Source organism: Carcharhinus amblyrhynchos, chromosome 4 (assembly GCF_965287045.1).
Source record: "Carcharhinus amblyrhynchos chromosome 4, sCarAmb.v2.hapA, whole genome shotgun sequence".
Lineage (NCBI taxonomy): Eukaryota > Metazoa > Chordata > Chondrichthyes > Carcharhiniformes > Carcharhinidae > Carcharhinus > Carcharhinus amblyrhynchos.
The window spans coordinates 46198667-46211468 of NC_137327.1; the positions used below are offsets into that span (position 1 = coordinate 46198667).

General features: G+C 38.4%; 1 protein-coding gene across 2 annotated transcripts in view; it reads right to left on the bottom strand.

The window, feature by feature from the left end:
* Positions 1 to 953: 953 nt before the first annotated feature.
* pskh1 (protein serine kinase H1) overlaps positions 954 to 12802 on the bottom strand; it is a 54813-nt gene continuing 42964 nt past the window's right edge. The window contains exon 3 of one of the 2 annotated variants that reach the window (XM_080187081.1): positions 954 to 4584. In XM_080187081.1, coding sequence (XP_080043207.1) covers positions 4267 to 4584 — 318 coding nt within the window. In that variant the 3' untranslated portion in view covers positions 954 to 4266. The remainder of the gene's footprint in view (positions 4585 to 12802) is intronic. The other variant, XR_013886477.1, reaches the window with a different exon arrangement.

Here is a 12802-nt window from a genome sequence, read left to right on the forward strand (position 1 = left end):
TGTGTTGCACTCCATGACTTTACATTTTTGTGACTATCCACAGAAGTTTCAAATTAATATTAACTCTGCATTGGTCAAAAGTTGTATTTTGACATATTTCAACAATACTGAAATACCTAAATTGTTTAGCCATAAACTAGTACTAATGGTGACAAGAAATCAGGTGAATTTTATTTTTTGCGCCTTAAGTGGTGCTCCTTTAGGGAAATATAATAAAGCTATCATTTCAGCTATTCAACTTAGTCTGGGATTGCACGAACCCCACTTCAGGTAGATACACTTGTGTCAGTTGCTATCAGAGACAGTTTCATTTCAACATCAATATTATATGAAGTAGCATGTCTGCTCCAAATTACTGGTGTTCAGGGTATATTGTGAGAAGCATCACTGATTCAGATCTGCGAGTTCATAATCACAGACCATAAACTACACATTTTTACAGTAACCCACACTTATGGTACAGCCTGGTATCATTAGCCTTTAAGCACTCAAATTGAAATGTTGGTAATGTAGAATCCTAATTACCTATGGCGAGGATGATTTGGTAAGTAAAAAGGAGCAGAAATTAAGACTGGCAATTTTTAATGGCATTTTTGATGCGTCTTGTAAGCCTTCCTCTACACAAAGCAATACTACAATTGGCCAGGATTTTATGTTCATTAAGATTTCAAACTGACCAGAAATTCCTGACAAAGTATTTGGCCTGTAAAGAGAATCTGCAGTAAAGAAAAATCATGCAAAGAACTGGTTATATTACAGAAACATTAAAACATGAACCACTGATGGTGCAAGTTGCTTTTGCATATCCTCACTGGTCTACCCAACATTACGTAATGAAACATGATTACATTTATCACACATGCAGTAGTTAAAGCTTTAATTATAATTATCTTCAGGAAAACAAATAGGAAGGCACTAGTTTCAGTTATACTTACCTAGAAGCAGCTAACTCAGGTATGGCACTTATTTTGAGAGGCCACTGAATATTATTTTCATTTATGTGACTATTGATGGGACATTATAAAATAAGCTCCCGGTGACTACATGTAATGCCATTCGTAGCTCCACATTTATAACTCATGATGCCTTCTAATGATAGCAAGGAATTCCACTCTCTTGCCCCCTCTCCAAAAATAGAACTATGCCTGGCTTTAGAAGACAAATAGAAAAGATTTATAAAAATGAATGATTTTTAATACATCTGAACGAATTACTTTCACTTTGGACATTTAATATTGGCAAATGATTATACAGCAAACGGATAAATACTAGACAATAAGCAAAAAGACAGAAACATAAAAATGTGGGCAAGCTATTATTCAACCAAGCACAAAAATATCAGAACATGTAAGGGACAGACGTTACAAATATCCTTTGAAGGGACTCGAGCTACTTAACCAGCTTCAACTACCAGTGCCATTTGAGGGAAAAAGAAAGACTGTAGGCAAATGGATGAAATTTAAGTTATGTCATTTTGGTGTGAGAGAACAATGAAGATATCTGTAAATTATAATATATCAGGCAGTAAAGTTTCCCATGGGGCTTGACAGAGAAATAATCAGACAAGAACTCACACTAAACCGAACGCTTAGTCAAAGAAGTTGATTTTAAGGAGATTGAAATTTACAGGCCATTCAGCCCCTTGTGCTCTGCTAGCTCTTTGAAAAGGCTATTCAATTGACCCATGCCCTTGCACTTTGCCTACAGACCTGTATATTATTTTTCAGTTAGTGTCCAATTTCCTTTTGAAAGCTAAATCTGCTTCTACACCTTTTTAGTTAGTGCATTCCTGATTTCACAACATTGCATAAACAAAATTCTCATTTCCACCCCCAACCCTGTCTAAGGGAAGACGGAAGGAATTTCAGAGCATGGGGCCCAGACAAAAGGCTGGGTTGCCAATGCTGAGGCAACGAGCAGGAAGCACAAAATGCCTTTCCACAGGAATTTAGAATTGAAGAGGGCAATGAGACAGGTTTGGAGGGCTGGGGAGATTACATAGATAGTGAACAGTAAGATCAAGAAGAAATATAAGAATAATAATTTTACTGTGCAGATGTTAAGAAACCTGGAGTCATTTAGGGTTAAGGAGAATGGAATGAAAAATATTTTAAGCGGGATCTGGTGTAGAAACGTTAAGTATATATCCGTATAATAGTAATTCCTACTCTCCTGTGAAAGGGAGGAATCCCTCACCAATGTATGACACAGTCCAAGCTATTACACGAAGAATTAGAGGATAAATTACTACCATTAATAACAGCCATGTTTTCAGGATGGACACGAGTCTGCACCTCCAGCTCCATCACTGGCTATGCTGGCTTTAATACTCTTGGCGAAGTAAGGACTAATCTAGCTGCAGAGTGACAAATTGAAGTGCAAGTCACCCTGTGCTGATGTTATGGACATATTACAAGTGGGTAACTGAGATCTGACAACAGGTCCCCGCTTACCCACCCACCAAGTCAGGAAATCATATTTGGACATCTAGAGGAAGAAAATAAATGGTTTTAAAACCGAAGTGAAAATAGGGTTGAAAGAAGCCATGGGTTTGTTCAAATTGAAGTTATTACTTGTATACATTTGGCACAGAGCAACTCAATAATATTCAATCTAACTTTCAATACCATTGTTAGCTGAATAGGACAATCTCTCCTCTTCATCCCCCCTGATGATGTCTTAAGCTAAAATAGGCAAACTTGGAAATGGGTTAATTCTGCTTCTAAATATGGCTGTTTTTGAGACACTCATTAAGGGCATGGCCAAAAACTAAATTCATAACACTTATTTGGACATGTTTATCTCGGTTAAGAAAGGGCTGACTTTGACAACGCCACAAATGCAGAGAGTGTACTCCATGCACATGCAGTCCCAGTGCCTGGGATGTCATTGCCAATGATGTCCCAGGCAGTTGTCAGCATCGAAGATATTGTAGACCAAACTGAACTGAGCTAGAAAAAAGTTACACCTTGAATTGGAAATCACAAACAATACTGTATCCCCATCTCTAATAGAAAACCTGCCTTTCTAAAAATAAAGAATAGTAATATTTAAACAGATTGAGTATTATTATTGCAGGAGATCCATGCTGTATCTTTCCTGGGAAGTGTGCAATGGGACAACGCACAGGGCAATACTGTATGTGCAGGAGAGGGGCATGCAACCAGTGAGGGCACAGGGGAAGATGGTGAAGGCTCGCATGAGAGGTGGTGTCTAGGGGGTAGCAAGGGCTCAGACAGGGGTGACTCAAGTGAGCTAAGCGATGACGGCTCAGGCCAATAGCACAGGCATAAACAGTACTGCCACCGGCTGTCAACGTGGGATGAGTCTGCGAATGTGCCCAAGGACGTGTGCAATTGTTCTTGTTTAGTGTCAGGAGTTATAGTATAACAGAAGTGGTGAAGTGCACATAAAGTTAGTGAATGCAGTGGTTGAGATTTTTGAATTTCTTGACTTAAGTGGCTCATTAAACAATTTATATTTGTAACACTAAAATATTTTCACTCAGAAAAACTGAAGGAAGCTCAGCCTTTTCAGTGTTGGCTGCAAAAGAAAGATGTGCAATTGTAGGAAAAAGTTTAAAAAATATAAGTACAAGTTAAAAAACAGCTGCTTCAGCATGTATTCCCGGTGCACCTACACCAAACTTAAGACATTTCAGTGGCAGATTAAGTACCCATTATGCATTTTTTGAGTCAGAAACTTTCATTTACACCTTGGATGTATGAAAAACTAGTAAGGTTTTTTTATGCAAAATGGGAGCCAACTTTACCAGATTAGGGTATTGAAAATAATGTGTAGGGGGAAGATAGCAACACAATTACCAACACAAGTTTATATTTATAGGAACAAGAGAAATCAGAACTGGAGTTAACTGGAACTTATACAACGTAACCAGTATATTGGGCTCAACTCTTCTAGCCCTTTTTAGTTCAATTTTAGTGATGCCAATTGAAGTTTACTCTATAAATGGCCCCATTATGTACAGTAGTCATTTAGTATTTACATTTAGCTAATTAAAAATGTCTCATTGGCTCAATAATTTCCAGTATAATTTTCAACATTGGTCAGTTTTTTCTTCTGAGGGTTAGCAATTAAGTTTGCTGAAACATTTGGAAATGAATTCAGACAATTTGTATCAAATTGGCAGAAAGTGGTTTGTGTAAACGCTCCTGAATCCACAATGGTCAACTTACTGTTGAGAGATAAATGAATAGAAAGTGCACAGTGGAAGGCAACGTTGTGTAAAAATACTCCAAGTCCTTCTCAGCCCTCGTACTGTTGTTGGTACCGTAAATTAAGCTCTCGCAGTTCCCGCTCTCGGACTCTCCGAGACTTGTTGGACTTTGTGGACCTACTGGATCTTGTGGACTGGGCTGACTTGGTGCTTTGGCATCGAGATGAAGCTCTTTTCAAAAGGTTCTGAGATATAGAACGATGCAGGTTCTTCATAGAGGAGGAGGCTGCCATGCTTACTATCCAAGGGTGTTTCAAAGCTTGGCCCACAGTCAGTCTTTCACTAGGATCCACAGTAAGCAGTCGGTCTATAAAATCCTTGGCCAGGTTTGAAACACTGGGCCATGGCTAAAAAAAATTTCAAAAAACACAAAATCATTACAACTGCAGAATAAGTCTGACAAATCACTAAAATCACATCGGCATTTTGATAAAATGAAAATAATAAAATTCAGCAATGAGAAGAGAGCACTGGGTACTGGGGTGAGAAAACTTGTGTGGGAACAGATGCAGGGAGTGGAGGAGAGCATTGGGAAGAACAAAGTTTATGGAGTTACCCATGAAATTTAATAAATTCATAATAAAGCTAGGTTTTGTTACTTAGAAGATAAATAAATGTTCATGAATGGGCAAACAGTACAACATGAAATTATACATATACAAGGGAACAATATTTCATGTCTAAAAATATATTTTTCTGAAGAAAATGAAAATGGAAATGAGGATGAAGTGAGGTTGCGAGCTTTAAGTTTCAAGGTGTCCAGATCACCAAAAACTTGTCTTGGTCCCTCCATGCCAACACTATACTTAAGAAAGCCCACCAATACATCTACTTTCTCAGGAGGTTAAGGAAATTTGGCATGTCAGCTACAATTCTCACCAACTTTTACAGATACCCCATAGAAAGCAATATTGCTGGTTCTATCACAGCTTGGTATGGCTCCTGCTCTGTCCAAGACCGCAAGAGAGTCGTGAGTGAAGCCCAGTCCATTATGCAAACCAGCCTCCCATCCCATTGACTTTGTCTATGCTTCCCGCTGCCTCGGAAAAGCAGTCAGCATAATTAAGGACCCCATGCTCCCCGAACATATTATCTTCCACCTTCTTCAGTTGGGAAAGAGATACAAAAGTCTGGGGTCATGTACCAACTGACTCAAGGACAGCTTCTTCCCTGCTGCCATCAGACTTTTGAATGAACCTACCTCACATCAAGTTGATCTTTTGCTACACCCTAGCTATGATTGTAACACTACATTCTCCACTCTCGCCTTTCCTTCTCTACGCACGGTATGATTTGTCTGTATAGCACAAGAAACAATACTTTTCACTGTATATCAATACGTGACAATAATAAATCAAATTTAAAAACATTCGCTTGGTAGTACAGAACCTGAGTACTGCTGATAGAAGGGACACAATGTCAAAGCTTTTTATCTTGCTCTCATCAGGACAGATCCAAAAATTCCAAATTTCAAAGGGAAACCCAACTTATGCCACAAGAAGAGGTACCAGCCAATCAGCATTTCACCACATGGAATTCTGCAGGCCTCCACTGTCATTTTGGATATCATCTTTCACAATACAAATTAATTATTATGTAAACTGGAAAACTGTGCCCTTCTTTCGTACACCTAGCAGTTGGACATTTGTGTTACCTAATTTGGTATGAAGTCCTACTTGTGCTATTGGATACATGGATCCCTACAAGGCTTTCTATTTTTTAATTAATATACACATTGCAGCCATAATCTGTCAGCATTTTACAAAAGCAATGGAGTTTGGCAAATCTTGAGTAGGTTCATTGCATGGCTGAAACTGTATTTATACCAAAAACATTTGTCTACATGTCGAAGTAAGTCTAATAGCCTCCTTAACAGACTTGAACACTGATTTCATCTCGAGATCTTTGAGATGTTGATGATACACTATATCAATACAAATATTATTTTACATATGTAGTTCTAAAGTGCATTCCATCCCGAAAACAGTAGTGCCAAAGCTCAGTGATATACTAATTTTTCACATCAGAGACACAAGGTGGGATTTTATAGCCTCGCTTGCCCCAAAGCTGCAAAGTCCTGCCCAAGGTCAACGGACCCTTCCATGACCTTTTGCCAGCTTTGATTCCTGTGGTAGGTGGGACAGTAAAGTTCTGGCCACAGAATGAGCAATTTCATCTGCAACATTGGGGGATAAGTAATCTCTACAGCAGTCAACCCAGCACCAATCAACTCAAGAACAGATTCGTCCCGTGGGCATCAGACTTTTGACTGGTCACATCACATATTAAGCTGATCTTTCTCCTCACCCTATTGGTAACTGCAACACTACATTCTGTACTCTATCCTTTCTTTCTCCCCTATGTATTCTATGAACGGTATGTTTTGTCTATATAGCTAGCAAAAAAATTACGTTTAACTGTATACTAATACATGTGACAATAATAAATCAATTCAACAATGGTCAGGGCAGTCTTTTACTCACCCTCTCTGTAACAGTGCGCAAGGGCAATAATAATCAGACATTCTGCACATCTTGTTTTCTATTTTTACGTCATTTACTCCAATCCTGCTAATCTAACCTGCAGCGAGGACATTCTGGGGCTTTGCACCTCACAATAGCCATATCATCTATCAGCCTAGCAACAAATAAGCAAAACCCACAACCTAATAAGATCAACAGCCATTTACTACAGGTCAGGTGCAATAAAAGTCACTCACCCGCAGTTTTGCAATTTCATGGTGTTAAATCAACTTATTTGCTTTGCTATGCCTATTCCAATTTTAAAGCCAGCAACAATGGGGCGCATTTTGATTCCTTAAATATTTTACTATGTGCAAGTTTACGATTTACACAGTGTTAATAAAAGTTAATTTGAGTTCAATATAATAAGCCCTTTATGCATTTGGCACCTAAGCATTAGTTTACTTATCAAATGAATAGTTCTTTAACAGGATTAATACCAGAAAGGTTCTGGTCCAAACTTTTGGTGCCCAGGGACGACGACTGTGTTTCTTTTCAAAATTCACCAAGCAGTCAGATGAGGGTCAATGTCATTGCCTGGGCTTCAAATTGCACAGCTGCCTGGTGGAAGTCCAATTCTTTGTAACTCGAGTTGCGAGATCAATTGTAAAGCTTTATGCCAACTGCTCAATGTTAACCTCTTCTCCTGGACAAGCAAAGAATCTGCACAGCGTGCTAGCAACGGATCAGGACACGGCTCAAGATTCCAAGCAATGGCATAGAGAAAACAGCGCTGACCAACATAGGAAAAAGCCTGACGTGGGATATAGTCAGAAATACATATATACTTTATTATTTGACAGTAAAAATGTTGGATTCTCCACAGTGATGAATTAATGAGGCAAAACACAAGTTCCATTCCACACTTCATTTCTTCCTGTTCTGCACACTCAGCAGATGCCAATTTTCTGCTAAAGAATGTAGATACTGATTTTATCAAGTTAAAGTACAGTCAGCCAGTTACAAAGTACCTTTGCACAATTCATTGATGCCGGGGTCAAAATTCAAGATGGGAAGAGAAAATGAAAACTACTAAAAAAACTCCTGACAAACGTGCCAGTTTTCAGTTGGTATTACTCACTCTAAGCATAACCAATAACCATTTTGATGCAATCAGTCTGTAATACTTTTCAGTCAGGTCAAAATATTTGAACTTTTCTTTTCCATCAAGATGGCTTGACAATAGCGTGATAAATAAAGTTTAGAACTGTTGCAAAAATATTTTTTGAAGGGCAGCACGGTGGCACATTGGTTAGCACTGCTGCCTCATAGAGCCAAGGACCCAGGTTCAACTCTGGCCTCAGGTGTCTGTCTCTGTCTGGAGTTTGCACATTCTCCGTGTCTACATGGGTTTCCTCCGGGTGCTCCCGTTTCCTCCCACAGTCCAAAAGACGTGTAAGTTAGGTGGATTGGTCATGCTAAATTGCCCCTTAGTGTCAGGGTGATTAGCTGGGTAAATACGTGGGGTTATGGGGATACGGCCTGGGTGGGATTGTCGTCAGGGTTCGATGGGTCATTTGGCCTCATTCTGCACTGTAGGGAGTCTATGGTTCTATGAAACAATGTCACAATTTAAAGCAATAACAAAAGTAACTACAACATTTGGTAAACTATTATTGAGGTAATCTCTCAGGAGATATTAGAATATGTACCACTGCAGATTTTTAACTATTGCACACTAATAAAATATATTGCATCCTATTTTTACATTTGCAATCCTAAACATGTGGCTTCCCTGGATGCACATCCAGTAATATGATTAGACTACTGCAGAAATCTACTACTGTAGACTTCTGATTGATAAGGGAATTAAGGGTTATGGGGAGCAAGTGGGTAAATGGAACTGATCCACTTCAGATCAGCCATGATCTTATTGAATGGCGGGGGAAGGTTCGAGGGGCTAGATGGCCTACTCCTGCTCCTATTTCTTATGTTCTTAGAACATAGACATCCTATCACAGACTTGAAGATTCTGCCTAGGAGCAAATAAAAGAACACTGTAACACAAACAGCATTCACTCATTTTTGGTGTGCAGCTTGAGATTTTAATTTCATAGAATCAGAGGATAGTAGAGCACAGAATGGGCCAACACATCTGCATTGGTTCTTTCAGCGAGCAATACAGTTAGTTCCGTTCCCCAACACTTGTCCATATTCTCTGCAAATTTTTCTCCAAGTATTTATCCAATTCCCTTTTGAAGGCTATTATTTAATCTGTATCCAGCAGCTCATCAAGCACCCTATCGCTTGTTGGAATATCTAACTAGGTCAAGTGCCTTTTCACAATGTGACATCAGGCATACACAGCGCATTTAATTGCACCATTTTACACAAGATAGCCTAAAGGCAATGAAAACTTTGTAGAAGTGACGTGCATCCAAAAACTTTCAAAAAGCTTAGATTTCAGATAATTTGCTATAGCTCTCATAGCCATAGCTACTGAAAACAAATCCATAGGGAAGATTAAAATAGTTACATATCTAGCAGCACACTCCACACGGTGGTGATGTAGCAAAGAATGCAGGGCTGATTTGTGAAGGTTAAGAATACAAGTCACAAAAAATGTTCTATAAACTGGAATAGTTTAAATACTTGCTTTAATCAGTTAACAATACATGGTTTTGCAAAATATATTATTGCATCATGTGGAAGTCATTTCTGTAATTAGTATAATGTGCTTATCAGTTTTGGATGTAAGATTACTTCTCTGTAAGGTGTCTTAGATTCAAGATGTCTGGCAATTTATTTAGGGAATAGGAAAATAAACCATATGTTACCTAGCCAGGTAAAAATGTTGTGTCATCAATCTTCATTAAACAATTCCACAATTATTCATTCAAATTATCACCACTTACAAAAGGGTATGCAGCTTTTAAAAAAAATTGCACTGCTGCAGGATTTGTTGACAATAGGTTGGTGGCTTTGGATCACTAAAAATATTTACTTTTGTAGATCTTTGTATCTCAAAAGACACAATATGCAATAAAATAAACATGTGTCTTCTGATTGCTAGGTTTGCTTATTTCTAAATTAGTCATCAAAACTTTGTCCATTTGCAGGCACTGTTTTGTGCAATATTTATATTAACTAACTCAATATTAAAATGAGTCTAGATAAGGAGTTTGGTAATATCTGCACTCTCTTTTTCCAGATATTGGAGAGAATGGGAAATGTGACATTTAGGGTTTTCGGATCAGCCTGATGGATCTTTTCTGTTACTCTGACATCATTGGAGCCAGTATATTTTGCAAGGTAATGATCTGCTCAATGCGATAATTATAGGACATAAATGTTTTACAAGAAACAAGGATTTACTGTATTGCTCCTTTCTGCTTTAAAAATTGGGACGTATAATGATTGTGGAATCTGAAACAAAAACAGAAAATGCCGGAAAATCTCAGTAGGCCTGACAGCATCTCTGGGGAGAGAATAGAACCAATGTTTCGTGTCTAGATCACCCTTCGTCAGAGCTGAGAGCAGTGGAGATTTAGACTAGAGTTTGGGGGGCGGGGGGGCATGGAATGGGACAAAGGGAATGTAAACGAGGATACAGAAGACTAAGAAGATGCTTAAAAAGTGTTCATTAAAGTGATCAGAATGCGTGAATGGCAGAACAGAGGTGCAGATTGTTAAAGGACTGCTTGAGGAATGTGGCATTTGCCCTGAAGTTGCGGGGGGGGGAGCAGTGTGGGATGAAAGGAGAGTGGGAATGGAAAGTGGTAAAATGAAGGTGAGAAAGAAGGGTATTTCACCCCCATAGTATAAATCTCTGCTGTTTCACTTTGCTCTCAGCTCTGAGAGAGGGTCACCTAGACTCAAAACGTTGGCTCTATTCTCTCCCCACAGATGCTGTCACACCTGCTGAGACTGTGTGGTAAAGGGGTTGCTTGTAAATCAGTTATCTCAGCAAAGTTTACACTCTGTACTTAGGACTTAACTTCTCTTTAATACACAGTATTCTTCCCTGCAATGTATTCACCCACTGAGCTAGCAGGCATGCCGAACATGCACATATAATCAAAAGTGATAGGATTACCCAATTATTCCAATCTTCTGATATATGGCTATGTAAATATGTCATATTTACCCTTTCAGTAACTTTAATGGCTCAGCGACATCCATTTTCCAAAACCAATAAGAGTGGGGCCAAGAGAGAGAGATTGGGAAACAAATGTTTTGTATCATTATTGCTCCTGACCATGGGATAAATATTGACCATGGCACCAGGAAACTCCTCTGCCTTTTGAAGAATGCCACACAGCCTTTTACATCCAAATGAATAAGCCTAGGTTTAACACTTCATCCAAATGATAGCACCTGACAGTGCAGTATTGCTATTCGTTCAACACCACAATTAAGTTTCAGTCTAGGTTACGTGCTTAATTCCTGGAGTGAGACTTCATCCCGCAACTTTCAAACACAGAGGCAAGAGTGACATCACTAAACCTGATCAGGTGGATGCAAAGGTCCCAACACTACTCCATAAACCGACCAGAGAGATCCTCCCAGTTTCATGACAAACATTTATACTTCAAAATAAATTAATTGAACACATTTCATTACTGTTTGTGTGACTTGCTCTATATACGTGACAGCTGAATATTGCTGCATTATAAAAGTTATACTTAGGCACTTCAGTGATAATATAGGTTAATGTCAATATACTTTCAAATTCTGCTATCATGAAGAAGCTCTTGTTTTACAAGCGACTGGAAACATTGCTGGAATAATTCCCAGTATGTTCCTTTGGTTATCAGCACATATTTCTGTATTCTTATTTTAAAAACTAAAGCAGCTGAATCTTTTCCAGGATATTAAAATATAATTTGTCAACTCTTACTTCTTTTTAAAATTATGCCACCAAATTGCTGATTTCAAAGAGAAAATTAGTATTGATTTATTTAAAAGCAGGTTTAAAAAACAAGCACAAAATTAGAAAAGGAGGCTGGAATTGATTTCAACATGCTGATCTGAAGTGATAGCTTGCTGGGGTGTCTGCTTAATAACAGGAGTATTTATGGACAAACTTTGAGGTCAAAGTTTGTTTCATTGTACTTTTATCCTTCTCCCATGCTGCAATGTACTGAAATGAGAATGACTGTTTACACTCAGGAGCAGTGTAGAGTGAGAAGGACAATCGAAGATAGGCCAGGAGAGAGTGCACCGATGGAAGGAAGATGCTAGACAACAGTCTCCTAAAGGGATATATGTTAATAGATATTTACCATACATTGCTTGTCATACATTACATTGGACGCCAAAGAAGTTTGGATAGCATTTACAAATAACCCAAGATAACTTTAGAGGGTTGTGACAAGTGGAGCAGCTCTATCTGATTCCCAGTCGTGCACACAAAAAGGCACAGGAATGGATAGTTGTCTAATATGCATTGAAACAGTGCTAAGCTTTTTTCAAATCTCAGTCTAACAATCAGAATCTACTGGCCTTTATTCTCCATCAAGATTGAGAAAGAACTCCTGTTCACCACTTGAAGAATAATGTAGTGAACCCTTTTTATTAAAAGTGAAAGGCCTTATCTTTTCACAGCATACAGTTCTATTTCAAGTTATCGAGTATCTCATTCTGAAAAGGTCAAAAATACTCAAAAGAAATCCTATATGCAACATTCCTATTCATCGGTCTCTCGGCATTCCTTACGCTATTCCTATTTCCCAAAAGGAGCTTTGTCTCTCAAAGATTCAGATATTTTGATGATTGTTCTGCAATGATTCAATATAAATTGAAGATAGTGGGACACTGGAGAAACCTTTACTGAACCGTATGGGAAACTGGTGTATTGAACAAGAGGGCCTCAATCTACAAAGCTATGAATGGAAATGTCAGACAGCTCCATCACTAACTTCAGACAGAAAGCAGCCAATCTACTGGGATGCTCACTTTAAATACTTGCTGTTCTGGATTTACATCAGTTTCATACTTTTAATAATGAAATGTCCAGTATCTCCACATTATAATTATTTTCTACAATTACACCCAGACTTTACATTTAATTTTTAAAATTAATCAATTAGGACATTGTTAA